The 22,568-nt window shown below is 37.8% G+C and overlaps 1 protein-coding gene across 1 annotated transcript in view; it reads right to left on the bottom strand.

Moving 5' to 3' along the window:
- Positions 1 to 22,568, bottom strand: part of lamc3 (laminin, gamma 3) — a 141,094-nt gene that overhangs the window by 38,303 nt on the left and 80,223 nt on the right. Inside the window, exon 12 of the mRNA XM_056458058.1 lies at positions 15,431 to 15,664. Coding sequence (XP_056314033.1) covers positions 15,431 to 15,664 — 234 coding nt within the window. The remainder of the gene's footprint in view (positions 1 to 15,430; positions 15,665 to 22,568) is intronic.

Raw genomic sequence — 22,568 nt, 5'->3', positions numbered from 1 at the left:
CAAGTTTAAATGTTAGAACGAATAGGGCATAGGGGGGATAACTGGGAATAGAACACAACCAGGAACTATCTTTCTAACTACAGCTCCAGAGGTGTAGTTGCAAGCATACAAGTTTGTGACACAGTTTGCGAATGTTCATTGGAACGATGGATTTGAGAAACACCAAATCAACGAACTATGTTTGTAATGACGAAACTTGCAACCTTAGTTGGCTAATGATGGTTTTTGGAAATGCACCCTGTCTGACAGAGAACTTGTTAAACGCATAGCATCAATGTACTCTCTGACCAAATGATTTTTCAGTGAATCTGACATAAAATACTATGATTTTCTATGTGAAGCTGCTTTGACACAATCTACATTGTAAAAGCGCTATACAAATAAAGGTGAATTGGATTATTTTTTTGAATAAAATGACCTTAAAATAGGAGGGTTACCAAGACACATGGTGAGCTTAAAAAAATTCAACAGTTCTTAAAATTTTGTCGATGAAGTGGAAAATAATAAACAATTTTTTATTGCATATTTTTGTCAATTCATGGCTTCAACGCTCTTTTTCTCAAAAATAGATTATGTGACTTTAGCTTGGGTTTCACAGAGTGGCTTACACACAGTATGTTGAAAATTATTTTTAAAACATTTGCAGTTACTCGGTTTTGCTCCTTGGCCAAACCACACCAGTGCTGTTGATTAGATTCTCTAGGTCAGTAACAATCGCATAAACAAATGTAGAATTTTTATATTTGGAAGCTATGTGATGTGATGAAAAAAGCTCAGATCCGTACGACTGAATTGTTTGAGAAGCTCCTTCAGTGTGCATTTTGAGTGTAAGACTGTGTGTCTGCCAAATTTTTTTCAAAAGACCAAAATATTGTTTTCCCTTCTGTATTCAGTGGGACCTACACATTATTTTTAAATGGCAGCAGGCACTGAGCATCTATTTGACATTGAGCATTGCACACCGAGCATTTTATTTTTAGTTGTGGAGAGCTGGAGTGTTCAGCTCTGGATAAAACAGACTACTCATCACTGTCCATTTTCAGTCAGCCGTCGAATCAATTAGGGCAAATATATCACACAAGCTAACTATCATAACAGTCGTGTTACAAGTTGGTCAACAACATTAACAAGTACATCAACAGAAAGATACAGAATGCTGGCATTTTCAGTTGGTTAGAAATGCTTTAGTGGACACATAGCCTCAGGCTTATTAAATGAGAAAAAACAAAAAACAAAAACACTGCTTTAAAATGTTATCATCAAATCACAGGAATGAACGAAGCCATAATATTACAGAGTTTCCACATGTCAACTTATAAGCCAGTGTGCCATCTCTGGTGTTGAAGAGATTGTGATTTTAGAGATTTTGACCACCATTAACAGATCTGAATCAGAGGCAGAGAATAAAAAGCGAAAGAAAGCAAGAGACGGAGAGGAACAGAAAGATGGGCAGAGAGATCAATAACGGGAACCAATGTGATAACTTCAATGAAAAGCACCTTAGTTCATAAAGAAGTCTGGAGCATTTAGAGAAAGACTGTAGGGGTGTCTGGGTTTTTTTTTTTATAAGCAGCTGTGTTGGGCCATGTTTCTCTTCCTCTGTTTATTTGTTCTGCTGAATTAGATTTAGGAGGCATTTTATTTTCAGGCTTTGGGAGGTCTGGGAACACAGTGTGTGTGCGTAGGCATATGTGTCTGTGTCGGCCTGACCTGGAGGAACAAAATTAACTCTAAAAGTCTTACTAAAAGAACCACCACCCCATATATTACTTCACCAAGACAAACCTGAACTCTCACAAAGATCAATACCACTCTCATACACAACAAAACAGAGGCCTCAGAGAAGCAGAACACTTCACAGAGCAAAAATGGTTTTGTACACTCTGCTACACCTTTGACAAGAAACACCGTCAGTTTTGGTGTTTTTAGGTGTATGATGGTGTGGAATAAAGTACTCTTATAGACTTCGCATTCTTTCGACACATTTGTTTGTAATTGCATGAAAACAATCTGATGTTTTTGGTTTGTCAGTATATGCAGCTTCACAGTATTTGCTCTAAAATTACATCTCTGAAACACCAGACTGTCCAAATATATCACTTTGGTTATTTCTGATTCAGTGGTAAGAACTCTATTATAAGGTCGTTTAATAGGGAAAATGACCACACATTGCAGATTTCTAGTTCTATAAACTATAAAGGGAAAATGAATGTAAAATATTAAGTGGTATTGTTTGTTTTTATGCAAAGATGAACAGAAAGACATTAATTAGTCTTAATGTTGTGCTATGTTGGCATTTACAGATGTTTCTGTAAAAGCAAAAAATGCCAAGTTCTACTAACTCAGATTACAGGTTCAGTTACAGTGTGTCAACTAAAATGGTCTAAGTAAATTTGACTCTATATAAGAAATACTTCTAATATATTAGTAAGAAAGACTTAATTTCATTTCAAGAGTTCACACTTAGCTGATGATTGATAATGAAGCATCTTTGGCATGCTGTCCTGGGAGAGAGCCCTGAGCTCTGAAGATCCTCATGCCCAGGGCTCCTTATTTCATCAGGAGAGAGGAGATTATGAGCCCAGGTACCTGTAGGTCTCCCCTGAATCCATTCATGTGACCTGTTCTTTGATTATTAGAGTTTGTGCATTGAAAGCTTAGTAGATGGGGGGATTCTTCAAGACAAAGATGGCTAAGGTGAGAAAATCTGGTAAATTTTTGTGCGTTTGGGTTCGTATGATTGGCATTTCATGTGATAGCTAATGTGGGACTAGCCTTGGACAATCATAAGCATGTGATCCTCTCGAAATTAGCTTATAAATAAACTTCACTAAGTATTCTTAACTTTATTATATTATAGCAAAAATGTTGCATAAATCAGTTAAGTAAACTAAACAAACTGCTTTTTAACAGGGATCATTTTAAAGGTACACCGTTAACAGTTTTTGTACATTACACAGTATTTAACTAACACAATTTTACTGCAGAACAGTTATGCAGTATGTTACTGTGTTTAAAGTTGCACTGTGAAAATGACTATATTTGACAGTAAATATATTCAATACTGTATATACGTACACAACAAGGTAAATGATGCTGTTAACGTAAATAGTGTTTTTGCCATTATGAATTTACAGTAAGTTACTGGGAAACTGAACTGTAATACAAACAAAATTCAAGTAGAAACATACCGCTCACCCTCATGAAGCTAAAACAGAGGTAACTGAAACAGCAGTTCATCGACTGGCCTTTGGGAGCTGGCTCCAGAAACTCCAGATGTCCACTGACTGCTATGCTAAATTGGCCAATTTTACAGCTGATAAAAACATGTTTACAGCCTGGTACAAAAGATGGTATTGTTGCATATAGCTAATATTACCCTTCATGTCAACTGTTAGGGGCTGAGTTTTTTTTTTATAACTTTTCGGTTCATTTACATTAAGTCTGCATAATTAAGGCCGTGGCCGCTTGAGTGACAGCTAAGTCTCGCCGGTCGCCGTGACGTCACATCAACTGATTCTGGTTGGTTAGCCGCTGAGCTCGGCATATACATCAAATTTTTGTTTTGTTTCATGTGGCTTAAAACAGTCAATTGCCTTTTGAGATTATTTCTTACAGATAATATGGCATGCTGTGTGCATTAATTGAACTCACATTCAAGTGACCTCCTTTTCCCAGGTCAGTGAAATTCTTATTCTTAAACAGTCATCTGAAATGCTGTCGCACAGTGTTATGCCTAGATTTCATTAATATCCTTGCATTTAATACAGACTATACTGGAAGAAATTCGTGTTTTCCTCCTGTAGGAAAACGTCATAAGAACAATGCTTAGTGGGTCAATGTATTACAACAGTGTATGTATTACAACCAAGCATATGGGGTCAGAACACAAACGAGTTACAGGTAATGAAGTATTAAGCGTTTCTCCCACCAAAAAAACTAAGCAAAATGTCAGCAGGCATCTGTAGCTCCACTTATGCCATGCCTCTTTATTCATTTTTGGTTACCCCCGCTCGGCGTAATGACATGCGAACAAAATGGCGATGATTGGCCACACCCACTTGTAGCTTCAATTGGGCTCTTCAGAAACCTATGGGTGATGTCACGGATACTACTTCCATATTTTTTTTAAAGTCTATGACAGAATTGCACTGTAGGACAGTTATGCAGTATGTTACTGTATATTTTAAAATGACTGTATATTTTTTTGTAAAGATATACAATACTTTAAATATACATATCCAGCAATATAAATGGTGGTGTAAATGTAAATACAGTGTTTTTGCTGTAACTGATTCACATGGAGTTACTGGCAAACTGCTGGCAGTAAGTTACTGTAGATTCTACAGGAAACTGTTAACAATGTAGTTTCTCAAATACATTGGGGTTTTATATTTTTATGGAAGACAGAGCATAAGAGTGAGAAATGACAAAACCTTCATTTTCAAGCAGAACAAATTGAGGAGTATTCAAACACCAAGCTCAAGTTTGTGAATATTAACAAGACATTACAGCTTTTTTAAAAGACCAATTTCCATTCAGAGCTGCAGTCATGTTGCAATTCAAAGGCAACAGGTAGAAAATTGGACTAGATTCATTCAAATCATAAGTGAGAGCTGCAAGGTGATGGATGACATTTCTGTCAGCATTGCAAACGGTGACGAGAATGTGTGCAATACAGCTGAAATGATTAATCTCAGGACGTTTTTTAGCAACTAAGAGGCGGTTACACCTGGCCACAAAGGTAGAAAGAGAGAGACAGGCGGGAAAATGGAAAGGTGAAAGAGGTTACATTTAATTCTGTTTGAGCGTAAAGGAAATGCTGGCTACCATCTGTCTGTCGGCCTCAGCGGATGTTAAAGCTGCCCTTATGGTAATGTGAGACAGATGTGGCAGTTATTGATGGGCAGATGCCACACACACACATATACACACACAGAAACAAGCACTTCCCTGTGTGCAGATCAAAAGCCGCTGTCTTGGAAGTTGCATTCATTTGCATTCTGAAACAAAAGTCTCCTTATTCCCTCAGATCGCTTCACGGCTGACAGAGAAATCCGATTCACATTCTCCAACAGAGAGTCTGATTCATATTTAATGCTTAATCAATCAAGAATAATCAAGTTAATCTTACATGATATCCAACTAATGGTCACAAGAAGGCCAGACTCATTTTATATTCAAATCGAAATCCTAAATATTCACAGGCTCATCTGTGCTATGCAAAACAGTACGATATCCACGGCCAGAAGTCTGCTGGGATTATCATATCAATGTCTTTATTTGAGATCTTGCATCTCTTCGGGCAAGTTTATTCCCAGCATCTGACATTTGTACCTCTCCTCGTTCTGAATTATTCACTGCTTTAGGGTGGCTAAATGTCAGCACCTCCGCATGGGCCCTTCCTGACTCTTTGAGAGGGGTGAAAGAATGAGAGCAAAAATAAAGACGGCTCTCTCTTTCCAAAAACAGAGACCTTTTCCTACTCCTGTCCTTTGGGAAAAGGGCGCTCTTGACCCCCGGAACCCGTCAGACTGTATCCGTCATAACGCGGTCAAACTCGTTAGAATATTCATTACAGTTTGGTCTACATGAAAGAGCTAATTAGACTGTAGCATTTTCATTTATGAGGCTCCAGATGGTTGAGCAGATCAAAAAGGTTCTATTTGATATTTTATTTCTCAAAACATTGATATATTCACGTACTATGTGGAAATATTTACTTTGTGATTTTTTTTTCACAAATGACATTCACACATTCTCGTTCTCTATGGCAATATATGTACTTGAGATGTTTTTTTTTTATTAAATTGTGACTATTTTGGGACTTTTTTATTTAAAAATCCTTATGCCAATGTTATTTTTGAATGAAGATACAGAAGAAACCTAGATTTCTAGTTAAGGTGACAATGGAATCAGATTGAAAAAAAGTGCTTTTCTGAGTATAGACAACACTAAAAATATCCATAAATTAGGAGTTTTCTGTATTTTGTGATTCATGTTTTGTTTATCCCCCCCCCCCCCCTACCCCTGTTTTTATGTTTTTGAATTGCATTATGGGATCTTGTTCTTTCTTACAACAACTTTTAACCTTGAAAAGTTCGAAAAAGCAAATTTTATTTATCATTTATCATTTTTAATATTAAAGTGATATATTATCTGGTTTGGTGTTGTATATTATGGTACAAAAACCTTGTTATAATCTGCATTTTCTGTTTACAGACTTATTTCTCTATATATTATGTCTTATACATTATTTCAAACTACTAAAATGTCAATAAAAGTCCCGTAGTTAAAATGCAGAGCTGAGTTTTCTACATCAAAAGTCGACAGAGCCGAGATCAAGGTCCCACAATGCAACTTACGAACGTGAATAAATGAAAAACACTTGTGAATTAACAGATATTTTTACAGTATACTAATGTGGTTAGCAAGAATATTTAATCAAGCAAAATACATTAGTAATATTCGTAAAATAAAAATATTGCAATTATGTAATTTTTTAAAGGGGTGGTCCTCTACAATATCATATTTTAAACTTTAGTTGATGTGTAATGTAGCTGTGTGAACATAAACAACATCTCTGAATGTAATATGCTCAAAGTTCAATGCAAAGGGAGACATTGGCTTTTACAGAGTTAGCTTAGCAAAGCCTACAGTTTGGGGAACGAAGTTTGGGCACTACAAAAAAAAATACATCCGGGTTAGTGAGATCACAAGCGCTTCAGGTTACACGCTCACCATGTGCAGTGAAGGGGCATGGCCAGAGCCACTGTAATGTTATAGCAGAGAAAGCTAAAATGCCGTCCAAATGCTGCTATTTTCACAGAGCTTGTTCTGTTTCTGTATTTGGACTTCCAAAGGACACGACACAAAGACAGAAGTGCTTACAGTTTAATTTTAATTATGTTCCAGATAATTATAAAATATATAGCTCTAGCATTTGACAAAAGACAGCTTCCAGAATCTCTCCTAGTTCACTGCTGGATTCGGCTAAAAACTCCTCAAAGAAAGCGCAGCTCCAACCATAATAGATGAAGCTGTGAATTGTGAACCACAACCATTAAGTATATTTATTTGTTAAAATTGATCAATTACATGCATAGTGTGTCTAGTGTTAACAGTATGTTATAGCCAGGACATAAACAAGGATGTAAACAATGGGAAATGCTGTTTGGCACCAATAACAATTTAGCTACAAATTCATGTTTATACGTCAAACCCCTGTAAACACCCACAGTCTTCATCAGCACGTGTGTCTCTCTGTGCGGCTGCTTTCCCTGCGTTCTACATCTTAAATAACAAACTCACAAAAAATATGTGAACGTTTCCTATTACTTACACATGCTTATTTTGAATACTTGTCAGATTTTATTTTAGAGAGCAGGCAGGCGTGAGGTTCAGCTGTGTCCTCTGTGTCATTTTCTGTCTGATTCAGGCTCAAACTGATACAGCTAACAGCTACTCTGATTGACAGTATTTACACAGAGCGAAGGCATATGATTATAGGGGCATGGCGCTTTTCCTGGTGACATGGAGCCTATCCGGGAATCACAGCACATTATGTTAGCTGACCAATAAGAGGCTCTTAAGGGCAGTCCTTTCAGAGAAACTAGAAAATATGACAGTCTTTTTCATCTTAGCTGAGTAGCTGAATAAGCTTAAGAGATTTCTAAAAAAAAAAAAAAAAAATGGTATTAACAGTATAGTAACATATTAAACCCAAGGACACCAATGCAAACTAAACAGTTTATAGATTAAATACATTATTTAAAAAAGTAATTGTTTTGTATATCATGCTAAAAGTGCACCAGCAAATAACCACAGAATGAGATAAAGTACTCACAGATACCCTTAGACTCACTTATGCTATGGGTGAATGAAGGTATTTGTAAACCAGAATCTAAGAAGTATTTTCATTTAATCTTTGACTTGAAAATGTGCGCTCAAGACTGAAAAATGGAATGCTGATCTTCAGTGACAGAGAGTTGTCTTTTCTTACAGCAGAATATCTTCTAGTTATTTTTTTCTTCTCCTTTCATTATCTTTTTTCACCTCTTTTTTTTCTAAAACTCTGCTTCACTGTAGGAACAATCATGACAGTAGGTGCAGAGTGGGAAAAAATCATAATGGAACATGCAAAAAAAAAAAGAAAAAAAAAAGCCTTTTAAAAGCATGACTCACCCTTATAAAACACATTTTAAAGTCTGGACCTCATGTAACAGGATGTAAGAATACATTTAACACAGAAGTGGTCTTTTTTGGGACTGTTTTTCTCCTTGCTACAGTATATTTAAATGAAACAAGAAAATATTCAGACATCCTTAGCTTGTAAAGATGTTATTGTTATGTGATATTTTATGCAGTATGAATTAATTCATAGCTTTTTGCTATATTTGCTAACCCAAATAAAATGCAAATCAACTTTGCAAACAAAAAAAGTGGGAGAATAAAAAGTAACACTGGACCAGAGTGAGATATGAATGCTTTCACACTCTCTGTGACTGCAGCAGTTAATGTATATGTACATTCATATGGAAACCCCCATTCTCAGCAAAACACTTTTTCCTCTTATTCTTTCTGCACATTTCCAAGACAAATCTAAGCCCTCTTAGACTAATTTTATGGATGGGATCACTTAAATTAACACGCTCGGAAAAAGAACTCAAGAAATAAATCGAAAAAAAAAAAAAACACACACACACACTCGCAAAATATATGTGCATCCGAAGGACATATGCTTGACTTCATTAGCCCTCCAGCACCACAGTTCCATTTTCCCGCCGCAAATATTAACATTTTCCAATCTGTTGTATCGCTTGCGGGAAAATAGAAATGACACAAACGGGCAGATTTGAAATAAATCACAATTACGAAGCACTAGTACCATCCAGCCCCAAAGAAGTTAGCTTCCCTCCTCTCTTATCTGTGACCAAACAAACAACACCTGTGCTGAGTGACAAGACTAATAACCAATTAACAGCCAATTATAAGCGCCTTGCAACACCCACTCACTTGGAAATAGTAAATCAAAGGGGCGTGGCCTGTCAGCGAAGAGATCCAATTAACACTCATCAAAAGAGAATTAGGCTTACGTATACCAAACGAGATGAAAACACACTGGGTTTCTGGTGAGCAGAGAAATGAAGAGTGACGTATGCATATGCTAATGATAAGCGTGCTGGTTTTCAGCAGGGACCTTGTGGGCCTTGTTCTATTTATGAAGCTGGAAAATATTTAAGCAGCTAAATGGCAATGAGCAGCCCCCTGCTGTGACTTGGGCCAAATCTGCTTTGAAGTTAAACAGGTTCATAAATAAATAAAAGCAGCAGGCTCCTCCTTTTCTCCTGGGAGGTGGAGATTTCCTATGCATACTTTCGTTCGATCTTTCGCCCCCCTCGAGCACCTCTTGCTTTGATTCCCTCATTCCGTCTTCCGTTCATTCCCTCCCTTTCTCCGAATCGCTCGCTCCCATTCGTCCTTTTGCCAACCCCGAGTGGTAGATAAAGTCATGTCTGACATTAATTTGTAATGTTAAAGACTTGTACCAAACTAATCACACATTACGCTCATAATAAGAGCGATGGAGGTTTAATTTGCCGCATATTAAGAGAGTGAAATTACTCATCAGTGGGAAAGAAAGACAGAGCAGGAGAGAGATAGAGAAAGATGGAAGGACAAAGCTCAAATCCACACTGAAAGAAAGCAGACACAAATAAACACTCTTTGTTGTGCAATCGACATTACAATTAATTAGTGGGTGACTGTCTCGCAGGTCTAATAGAGAAGAGAGTAGCAGGCATGAACTCTATCTACCCTCAACAGAAAGACAGGCCGCCATTCAGGCTGCTAATGGGGTCACGGGAAGAACAAGAGGAAGAATGAAGAAGTGAGAGAGGAACAAGAGGAAGCAGGATGGAAAATGACAGAAACAAGAAGAGGATTGTGAGAGGAACATCTGAGCGATCGTGCTGGAGGTGTAAAAATGTATTTGGAAACCTATATAGTCAGGAACGTTATAAGCAGACCACTTGTAGATAAATGAATGGGAGAAACTGTAACGGGCAATATGTTGGTTGCAGAAATAGAAGATCTAGCTTTGAGATAACAGAGCAAATAGTCTTTTTGATGGAGGGATTGGTTGTATTTTATTTTTCATTTGGCAGTGATAGGAGAGGTCCTTTTATGTCTGTTACACCGCCATTCAAATGTTTTGAAGCACTTCAGAGCCTGGAGGGCTTTCATATTTGAAAGAGTCAAACTTGGGTCATTCTAAACCCCTGATAAACACAATCTAAATCTGTCAATCCTTGATGTTTTATACTGCACCAGGGGTTAATATTAAATCTCGGGGATTCATAAGTTGATTTTTTGACACTGTTTGTTTAAAGTTAAGATCAGTTAAGCTGCTTTTTTCCTCTATCATGAAGTACATTCACTTGAAACAGTTCTGAAATGAGAAAACAAGGTGTAGGATGGTGCATGATTTCGTTCTTTGGCGAATGACTGGATTGTTGCTAACAAATGGATGACGATTGACGAATGGATGAAGGGAGAGCAGAAATGTTTAATTTTATATAAAATTGTTTTCAAAATTGAAGAGTTCAGATGCAAAAATCTCTAAGTGCCATCTGGAATCTTCTTCAATGAACATTTTTCTTAGCCTCTTATGTTTATGTTCAGTTATTTCCTATTAAAAGTGATAAAAAAAACTATTCTTTCCCATAAGTGAAATTACTGAATCAAGATATAGGAGCCTGAGAGAAATGCTAATATTGGAAGTAAATTTCAGATGACACTTAGAGGTTTTCGCATCTGAACTCTTTAATTGATAACAATAATGAATAGGTAATGCTTGGCACATAAGAATATTCATTTCTGTAGGAAGCTGTGACAAAGACTGTGGAGTAATAACTGTTTTCCATGTTAGGAATAAGGCTTTTTTTTAACCTCTACCCTTCCTCTACCCTATCCCCTTAGCCCCTGAAACAGAGTGTGAAGGGGAAGAGCTTCAAATTTGACCCCTATGAAATGGTACACCACTACAACACCTGTACATGTCATCAAATGTCATTTCCAGCTCTTACTTCATATGAGATCGATGATCATGACTGCTGTAGTTATTCCAGTTGCATATTATTAGGTCTTTATCTTCAGGAATCCACCAAAGTCAACAATGTCATGTTATCATAACAATATAATGTGGCAATAAGCTTGTAATGTCACATTCACCAGCGATCTATTGCATACAGTTCGCTGGAGGGCTACAATCCTGTCTCCATATGAACTACAACTCCCTTCAGGCACCACACACACACACCTGTTATGATTCTCCTTTGATTACTCACACACATGCAGCTCAGGTATTAATTACATGGACTATAGATAGAGCATACTCACACACAGTCTTTGCTGAGTCTTGTTTGTTTAACTGTACTGTAAGCAACATGATGCAGTTTCCTTGGCTTACTGTGTTAGACCCTTGCTTTGTTTTGTTTGTTTTATGTTTGACCCTGCTGACCATTGCTTGCCTGACCATTCTTGTTAATAAACCTGCATTTGGATCTGCCCTCACTTTACACGTAACTGTACTGTGCATTTACACTCTGGCTATATTCATCTATGTAAACACATGAAAACAACATTAACAGTATACCAATCACTGTGAAAAGGTTATTCCCAGCAATAAGACTTTTGGGACAGGGGATTCGAGTGTCATATGTGAAAGTATGTTGTTGGACTGCTATACAAGTTATTATTATGGATTATAGAGAAATTTAGCTGTTTTTCACTTTAGCATTTTTTTTAAAAGCATGACGGTAAACCACGAACGGCATTATGAATGTATTAAAACATGCTTGTTTGTTGTAAAAATTCATAATAATGACAACAAATACTAATTTGTGCATCTCCTGACCTCTGTGCGCAGCCATGTTGTAGTTTTAGATGGTGTATTCTGGATACATTTTCTTACCCTGTGGTTTCGAGTGTGGTCCTGAAAAATCTCTGTTTCGAGGGGTATCTAGCCCTCCTCCTTAACCCTACACCTTCAAGCTGAAGAGAATTGGGACACCTCCACCCGTCGTTTCACATGTTCACGATAAGGGGAAGGGCTAAGGGGTAAAATTGGGCTAAGTTGCATTTTAAAAAATATTTTCAGCTGTCATTACTCTACTAAGAAAACCTACTGTTATATAATCCTTGAGAAATCCTTTTAACGTGCTGATTTGGTATTCAAGAGACCTTATTATTAGACATCTGAAAATGGTTGTGCTGGTTAATGAACTGTGGAAACGGCAGTGCAGTGTCTTTTCTTGCTTGTTAAAGTAGTGAATACACTTTCATTTCCTACACGTCATTGTACATTTTCAAGTGAAATTTCATTTTTTATAAATGACCCAACATAAACAGATTCTCTTTAATTCATTCTATTGTTCTTTTAAGATATTAAAGCTATTCTGAGCACAAGAGCAAAGCAAAGATGATCTAAGCAGCAGAGGGAGAGAGATGGACATCCTAGACGCAGAAAAAAAAAAACTGAGAAGTACACGAGAACGAAGTTTGAGCAAAGACCCCTCGCTGGTGCTCAGCTTGAAGCCTCGCTGAACTGCACACACTGAACAGCAGCTTTATCTACAACAGTCAAGAGAAGACGCTGAGATGCTGCTGGCCTCCAGAAAGAGCTCAAAGGAAAAGCCACATCTGACACTTGCATGATAAAATGATCAAAAACAGTATTAGAAATGGATGAAGTGAATCCTGGATAAAAAAAGTGTCACTTTCAAAAACAGAAGGACAAAAAAACTTTTAGTGTTTCCAAACATTTCTATGTTGGTGAATCTACACAAAAAAAGCTATTTCAACTGAATTGCCCACAAGGAACATTTCTATGAAGAGAAAACCAGTGGTGAAGCCACGGGTGGGCCCATTCTGTGGCCCACCCAATAAGAAGTCAAGAATTTCATTTTAATTTGTGAAACGTATTGTTATTCATAAAACAACAACAACAACAACAACAACAACAACAACAACACTAATAATAAATCTCTTATGGAACTGTTACTTTAACATTAATTTTAATCAGTGCAAGTTAAGTACTGGTAATTAGTTTTAATTAATATTGTTAACCAGGTTATTTTTTCATACTTATAGTAAAGAAAACAAACAGTAAACAATGCAAACAGTAATGTATACCGTGCAGGCATAATAATTATGGGAATATGTGAAAGTGAATATTCTGATCTTATTCATCCCGAAGATTTAAAAGCATATCCCAGTTGTTTCTCTCTTCTATTTGTGTTGTAAAAACATGACAGGACATGAGGTACATCTTGACTCACTGTTGCATGAAAACACAGCAAATAATTGCAAGCTGTGCAAGTGTCACTATTAGGAATTATGAAGTGTTCATATTTTGGTTTTGAGAGTCCTCAACAACAAACTGACTTACATGCAAGGTCAAAAAACTCCTCTGTTGCATTTTAATATGCCTTTATTGTTACCCTACTTGCTCAGTGACTTAAAAACGAGTCACATTTTTCAAACTCTTCCTTTGAGTAACTCAGATTTGAGGTGATTGATCTGATGACATAGGGCTCTATTTTAACAATCTAGGTGCAAAGTCTAAAGTGTATGGCGCAAAAACATTAAAGTGTGTCTGAATCCAGTTATTTTTTTCCAAGTCCGCTATTTTAAGGACAGAAAAATAGACTCTGCGCCCCGGCGCATGGCCTAACAGGGTTGTGCTCATTCTCTTAATGAGTTATGAGTGTGTTTTGAGCATAACATGCATTAAACCAATCAGAGTCTCATCTCTCATTTTCTTTAAGAGTCAGTTGTGTTGCACCATGGCACATTTGTTATTTACATAACGGACTTTGTAAGTGGAAAAACTGAACGCTTCACTAGCGAGAAAACAGTTACCATTCGCAGCGCAAGGAAAAAGAACGAGCCTTCTCCATTCAGCCTCTTTACTTTCTCTTTACTTTACTTTTACTCTTTACTTTACTCCTTTACTTTCGTGGACTAAGGAAATGGTGGAAACGCATACATGAATACATGCATATGCATACACGCATATGCATACATGCATATCTCCAAAACCCGACAGGTGGACAAATCTGAACTTGCTCTTATTAAAACAAATATATGTCATGATAAAGTGAAAAAAGCCCCGAGGTGAAGAAGGCATGGAGGCAGTGGTTTTTATATTTATGTAGAAAATCATAATTTTTGTAACATTTTAATTCTTTATTATTTTTTCATATGTAAAGATATTTGTGTATTGCTGTACATCCTGTGTTTGTTAAGCAATGTGTAAATGTTTAGACCCGCATAGTCGCATAACTAACACGCTCTGCGCTGGACTTTAGACCAGCTTTTCATTGGTCAATGGCTTGGTCTATTTCAATTGCTCAAAATAGCGACGCACCAACAATGCGCCTTAACACACCTCTATTTAAGACCAGCATGCCCATGAGTACACAAAGTGGCACAAATGGATTTGCTATTTAAACAATGTTGCGCAAAATGTAAAAATTTTGAGTTGTGCTGGTTGGAAAATAGCAACAAATCGCACCAAACACGTGTTGCATGTTATTGCGCCGGTTGTATGATAGGGACCCTATCAATTTATGATTGGTCGACTACATATGTCACATGTTGGAATGCCCATGTAACACCCATTATCAGTACTGGTGGGGGGGGGGGGTTCAAATTTTCCCTGTGGGCAGGCAATGTTTTAATCAGATGCCATAATAAAATGTCTAAATATCCATTTGGAAAATTACTAATTTTAACGACTCTGAGTCAACTCTTTCGTTTTGAGAGACAATAGCTTTATATACGATGCATTTTCAGATTTTAAAACTCAGCTCAAATGTTTTAATTTACTTAGAGCTGTGTTACAAATGGCACAACAGGTAATTTAATGAAAAAATTTAAAGAAATAATACTATAAATATAACAATATGATTGATAATATGCATAATAGGGGTCCTATAAACAATCATACCAAAATATTTACTGCATAAAGCTAATCAATTTATAAAGATATTTCAGCGATGCTTATGATAAGTGGAGAGAAGCTGCCTTCCAAACAAAACAAAAAGCAACATAGCTGTCGATAGCAGTTCATTTATAGTTGACTATAACGAGTCAGCAATAACATTACTTCAGATGTCAAGACATTGCTAGAGATACAAAAGTGTAAATTACTGAAAGTTTGGGAGCAATCTGTGTTCCATACACTTGACGTAAAAACTAATAATTTACAGAATTCATATTTATATTTAAATGCGGTAGCCACTTCTGAAAATTCCTAGTGTGTATCATACTGAGATAGACTGACATTTCCTAGGCATATATCATGCACAGATGTTGCCTACAGACTGACTGCATGCAAACAAACAAAAAACAAAGACTTCTCAACCTGTCTCCGGATGGCAGGTCCCATGCTGATTGCAGTTGCAAGGTACACAAGGGGAGAAGGGTCCACCATCAGCGGTCTCCCTGGTGAATCCAGGAGCACAGAGCTGACAGAACTGGCCTGCAAATCCTGCGGGACAGGAGCACACTTCCACCCACAGAGCATGAGGGAGCACATCTGGATGATAGACTTTCTGGACTGCAGATTCAAGGGTTACTCTGGAGAGTTGAGATGTGTCTGCAAGCAAGAAAAACAATACATCAATAATTGTAGAACCTACTTATAAGTGATACAATACATAAATACACTACTATTCAAATGGTTGATTGTTGTTCATACACACAAACAATAATAATAACAGATATAGCAAGAATGCTAACCATAATAACATCCACACTAGTGCACAATAACAGATTTAAAATCAGCTTCTTAGAAAAAGCATCTGAAGGGTCATATGCAGTGGTGTAAAGTAACAAATTACAAATACTCAAATTACAGTAATTGAGTAGTGTTTCTCAGGAATTGTAATTTACTAAGTAGTTTTAAAACTGGGTAATTTTACTTTTCCTTAAATACATTTTTAGTGCTGTATCTGTACTTTTACTCCACTACTTTCCTTCAACCTGCACTCACTACTGTATTTATTTCTTGTCTATGGTGACTGGCCAGAGTAGAAAAATCAGAATCAGTCCAATCAAATCGCACATAGAAAGTAAATTGTATCATACTGAACAACCTCAAGACATGGCCGATATATAAATGCAGCACACGTTTTGGAAGCTCTAAAAGTGTCCAAGAAGATGTCCAACGGAATGACCCAGAGACTTTTATAGACTGCATGTCACTGATGAGAAGATGAACGATGTCGACTGTATGACGACTGAAATCACTAAACAGCCTTAAACTATCACTAAATGGAACGAATGAAGAATGGAAGGAAGGACCAAACAAGGAATGGAAGGAAGAACCGAACGACGGAAGGACCGAACTAATGAAGGAAGGAAGGACCAAATGAATGAAGGAATTCAAGGAATGACTAAGCAAATTAATGAAGAGGAGCTAATGAATGAATGAACAAAGGACCTAATGAAGGAAGGAGCAAAAATCCGAACGAACAAACGAATAAATGAACAAATGAATGAAGGGAGGAAGGAAAAAAGGAACAAATAATTGAATGAAGGAACAAACAAATGAATGTAGGAAGGAAGGAACAAACAAACAATGGAAGGAAAATTGGAAGGAATGAACGAATATAGGAAAATAACTAAATGCACTACAGACTGTTTCGCTTACACATCCCTGCACAATCTGCATGTAAACGCATCAACTTTTCACTGTGTAATAATCATTACTCCCTACTCTTGAGTACTTTTAAAATGGCTACTTTTTTGCTGCCGAGTGTGACGCGGCTGGGATGAGAATCAGCACCTCCAAGTCGAGGCCATGGTGCTCCACCCGAAAAAGGTGGTTTGCCATCTGCAGGTAGAAGGAAAGTCCTTACCGCAGGTGGAGTTCAAGTATCTTGGGTTTTTGTTCACAAATGAGTGAAGGATGGAACGTGATTTGACAGGTGGATTGATACTACGGCAGCAGTAATGCTGTCGATGTATTGGTCCGTTGTGGTAATAAAGGAGCTGAGCTGAAAGACAAAGCTCTTGATTTACCGGTCAATCTATGTTCCTACTCTCACCTATGGTCATGAGGTTTGGGTCATGATGGAAAGGACAAGATCTCGGATGTAAGTGGCAAAAAGGAGTTTCCTTCGCAGGGTGGCAGGGCGCTCCCTTATAGATAGGGTGATGAGCTCTGTCACCCAAGAGGAACTCGGAGTAGAGGCGCTGCTCCTCCACATCGTGAGAAGTCCGCTGAGGTGGCTCAGGCATCCGTTTCGGATGCCTCCTGGACGCCTACCTAGGGAGGTGTTCCAGGCATGTCCCACCCGGAGGAGGCCTTGGGGAAGACCCAGGACACGCTGGAGGGACTATGTCTCTCAGCTGGCCTGGGAATGCCTCAGAATGCCCCCGGAAGAGCTGGAGGAAGTCTGGGAAGAGAGAAGTTCAGGTTTCTCTCCTAAGACTGCTGCCCCCGCAACCCGGCCCCGGGAAAGAGGTTAAAAGTGAATGAATGAATGAACTTTTTACTCATATTTTGAGTAATATTTACAACAGATACTTTTACTCGCACTACATTTTTGGCCAAGTAATAGCACTTTTACCTGAGTATAATTTTTCAGTGCTCTTTTCACCACTGGTTGTATGACAGTTTTTATATTACACGCAGTTAATACATTGAGTTTCTACAGGCACTGAAGGCTAATGAAATGAATGAAAATTCACCTTACTAACAAAGTGTTTTAAAATATATGATATATATTAAAAAACATATTTTACAACGTAAATAATTCAACCTTTTATGTTAATTTGAACTTCTTTCAAAATTTTTAGTACTGCAGTGCTATTTGCAGTACTGCAAATAGTTTTTTTATTAAGAGTAAGAAACATTGTGCGTAATAACTAAGCCGAGTTCTCGTGAAAGAGTTGTGTGTATGTTTTTGAAAGCAGAGAGCGATTCAGCTGTTGTGATGGATTTTGGAGCTCCGCTGAATGTGAAATCGGGGCGTCCCGTCCACTTGTAATTGCCCTCACGATGTAGCTTTGCTAGCCTGCCTGCTAAAGCTCCCCTCTCTCACCTTTGCTTACACACAGACAGACATCAGGACCACTGGGCGCAAGCACATAGAATCTTTGATCACCATATGAATAAATGAACAAGGAATGAATTAATCAATAAGGGCTGAGCGGGGAGAGGTGGAACACGGTGAAGGTGAGTGGATCTTTGTTTCTCCCAGGGATCCACATTGCCTCATAAATAGTGATAGAGGGAGACTGTACACAGATCAAATTTCTCTCACTTCGACTCATTCTTTCCCCAGGGTCTCGAAGTCCTCACATCTCAACTTCTCAACTTTCAGATCAGGACATGGCCCGGATGACTAATATTTATGTGTGCTTTGAACAGCTCATACAGGGAAAAAAAAGAAAGAAAGAAAGCTCTTTTTTTCTTTCTAAAATTTTAAATATATAGTAAAGAATTTTTGTAAATAAAAAATGCAACCTTTAAACAACAAAATACATAAAAAATGTATTTCAGGGTGTATACACTTTTTAAAAATACAAATATATTTTAAAGAATTACATTCGAAAACAGATTACAGACATAACTGTGTATTGTTTTTTTGTATTTTGTTTTTGTTACAGTGGCAGTTTGGCAGTGGCAGAAGAAGTTTCTAAAGCACCTGAGTTAAATATATGAGTGTCACAGCAAAGGGCCTGAATACTTAAGATCATGTGATATTTCAGTTTTTCCTTTTTAATAAATCTGCAAAATGTCAACAATTCTGTGTTTATCTGTCAATATGGGGTACTATGCTTACATTAATGAAGAAAAAAATTACTTACATGATTTTATCAAATGGCAGCAATATAACAAAGAGTGAAAATTTTAATGGGGTCTGAATACTTTTGGTATTCGCGAAACATACACCCCTATATACATGTATACAATCTTAAAGGGCACCTATGAGAAAAATCTACTTTTGTAAGCTGTTTGAACAGAACTGTGTGTATGTATAGTGTGTCCACAGTCATATTAGAGTGATATAAACAAAAAAAGTAAAACTAGTCTCTTTTTAAAAATTTCCTGACATTAAAATGAGACCAATATCCCAGTGATTTTGAGGCTCACCGCAACATGATGTAGGAGTGCAGTTTTCCCCTTTTACCAAATTTATTGACAGCCACCATCTTTCTATAAAATTATAATACATTTTTTTTAATAAAAAAACTGGGATTAAAATATATGTTCCAATGCTCTGTGATTTTTATAAGTTTTATAAGTTCAAAACGTTTTTAAAATAGAGCATGTTTGTGATAAAGATAGTAAAATCGCAATCTAAGGGTGCACTCACACTATGCTATCCGAACCGTGCCCAGGTGAGTTTCCCAGTTCGTTTGACAAGTCTAAGTGCTCCAAATTAGGCCCAGGCGTGGTTCAGTTAGCCAGCCCTGGCCCGGTTGGAAGAGTGTGCCAGAGCGCGGTTCAGTTGGGCTTTGGCGTGGTAAGCTTGTAATGTGAGTGCAAAGCATACCTGAGCCCGAAACTGAAGACGCAAAGTCACTTTTAAGGCACTGTTTCATATGGATTTATTAATTATTCTTACTTTTCAAAGAGTGCAAACTGTCATAATTTATTTGACCAACTGCACCTTCAGCAAACCTCCTAATACCTGCAGCACAAGGGCTTTTATGATAATTTATGAGTGTCAAAAACTGTGGTTCTGTTCAGCAAAATACTTGACTGAATGTCACTGCATCCCAAACTACTAAAAATAATGCAAACCATATAAAATTTAAGCAGTGTCCACTGTGCTGAGCGAGAGCGCTTTTCTCTGTTAAATTCAACAGCACATCATCGATAACGTAAGCGTGCTCCGACTCGGATGCAATGTGAGTGCAGGCCGTCTGGGGAGATGGGAGGGGTACAACAGCGTTTTGGCACGGTTCAGGGCAAGTGAGAGTGCGTCCTAAATCTTAATCGCTCTAATCACCACGACCGCATGGTGTCAGTAAGCGATATGTGTGTGTACTGCAAACAGCATGTGTTAAGACTCATCATTTCAGAAAGGCTTGAATAAACTCCACCACAAATACATGAACTAAACTTACTTGGTATCTTTGACTAATGAGCTGTATTTCAGCTTCATCCTAGTCTGTCTCAGCTGTTTATCTGACATAATGTAGGAGAAGTAAACACTCACGTGGGATCGGTGGGCAGGGAGAAGCAGCTCATTTGCATTTAAAGCCACAGGCTACAAAAACAGCTACATAGTCCTCAGACACTAAAATGGGCAGATTCTGGAGGCTATAATAAATAATCTGATGGGTATTTTGAACTGAAACTTTACAGACACATTCTGGAGAAAGGCTTATCTTGCATATTGTAAAGGGGCTAAAATAGGTACCATTTAAAAACTGTATATATTTTTGCAAATATATATTTTTACCCATATTGTTATATCTTGAAACATAAATATATTTATACTTATGGGAGATGCAGTACAGTACAGACAAACTGATTATCATGTGTACATTATAGCAGAACAGGAGAGCAGTTGAAACTCATGCACGTATTTCAGTGCAGCAGAATCAATAAGAGAACCTGTCAGCACAGGATGCGGTGGAGGAATAATTATGCTCTTTGGTAAGCTGTAATTTACTTCCTTTGATGAAGAAAACAGACCACAGAGAGACACAGAGTGAAAATGTATTCACAATGGGGTTCCTCCACTCAATCACACCGAATCAAGCTGTTTGTTTCACACTCACACACGCTGCTGAATTCAAACTGCATGTGTTAATAAGTGCAGTTTGGCAGGTATGAAAATAGTTTAGGTTTCTCTTATACTAGTTTTCTCTTTTTATACACCTACTGTCTGCTGAGTAATGATGTTCCGTGCTTTTGATTTTGCTCCTGATTAAAGTTTTTTGAGATTTATTTCTTTCTATGGCAATTATGCACATTTTCCTTCCTTCCTTCCTTCCTTCCTTCCTTCCTTCCTTCCTTCCTTCCTTCCTTCCTTCCTTCCTTCCTTCCTTCCCTTCTCTTTTTATCAAAACCAAATACTTTAAATATAAATTAAGATTAATGATAATTCTTTTTATAATATTGTTATTTTTTATCCTTTTATTGGGATAGGAAAGTGAAGAACAGACAGGAAAGCATTAGGAGAAGTGAGAGGGGAAGGATCGGCATAGGACCTCAAGCCGGGAATCGAACTCGGGTCACTGTGAGCACTATGGTGCACTTATGGCTCATTTCCACTGACTGGTACGGTACGGTATGGTTCGGTTTGGTACGGGTCACCTTTATCAGGCATGCGTTTCCACTAACAAGGGTACCCTTTTGGTGGGCGTGGTGTATGACAGAAAGTCGACGTCATTCTCGCTTGAGGAAATGTCTACAATAAAGCTGTACAGGTCGCTCACATATCATATGAGAAGCACTTCTCACAAAACAGATGCTTCATACACATAAATACTTGAGTAGAAATATTTATTACTAACTTTTCTATGAACATGAGTTGATTATAACTGCAGATCAATGACTGTAACGATCAATGACGTCTGTAATTATATTAAATAAATGAATAAATGAACATATATAAGCACATACAGCCCCTTACAGTCTCCGATATGTTCTCAACTACAGAAGAACACAGAAGAATTTCGTCCGTATTTAGGTTCAAAAACAACCCAAAATATAGCCTACAGTCAGTGTAAACCTCTCATCTGTGTCTGTAATCTTCAGCAGTTCATGTAGCCTCTGTTAGAGAGTAATTCTGTCATTCTGAGTTCATATTAGTCCAAAAAGTGATGATAACAATAACAGTAAAACAAGGCAGTTTGTTCATGTTTGCTGAAATAATGTGCTCCTTTTTTCCGGCTCCTCCCTTGTTTTTTCCACGCTTCACTCTCGCGTTTGTCAGTGTCTGACAGGATCGGGTTTCAAAAGCATGTCCATAATCAAGTGCAGGTTATTGTCATGAGCTCAAGAAGTTTGTTATTTCAGATATAGACACGCGGCGAACGCAAGGAAGAAAGCAAAACCGCTCGCGCCTCAGACTGGCTCGTAAAAAACTACGGGGCTCAGGGTAAATCTGCTCTTCTTCTTGGCTTTGTGGCTGTTCATCATGACGACGACAAGGTTTGTTTGAGCCCAGGTCGACCATATATGTATATATAATTCCGCTGTAATGTCTCGGCTCGTCGGCTGTGTATTTCAAACATGGCGTTTTTTTTGTTTTCATTCTGGCTTGTTGCGTAAGCGAATGACGCCTCTCTGTAAACCAATAGCGTTCAGCTGCAAGTCTAGCTCCGCCTTTTGCTACCCTTTCTCGTGTTTGGTACCCTTTCTCATGTTTGGTACCCTTTCGAAAGGGTGCCGAAAAAGTGGTACGGTACGGTTTGGTTCGGTACGCCTTTTGACAGTGGAAACGGCCATAAAAGCGTACCAAACCGAACCGTACCGTACCGTACCGTACCGTACCACTCAGTAGAAACGGGCCTTTAACCACTAGCATATT

Source organism: Danio aesculapii, chromosome 5 (genome assembly GCF_903798145.1).
Source record: "Danio aesculapii chromosome 5, fDanAes4.1, whole genome shotgun sequence".
In the NCBI taxonomy this organism is placed as follows: Eukaryota; Metazoa; Chordata; class Actinopteri; order Cypriniformes; family Danionidae; genus Danio; species Danio aesculapii.
The sequence above is the reverse complement of the archived record's forward strand: the minus strand, read 5'-3'. Positions and strand labels throughout refer to the sequence as shown.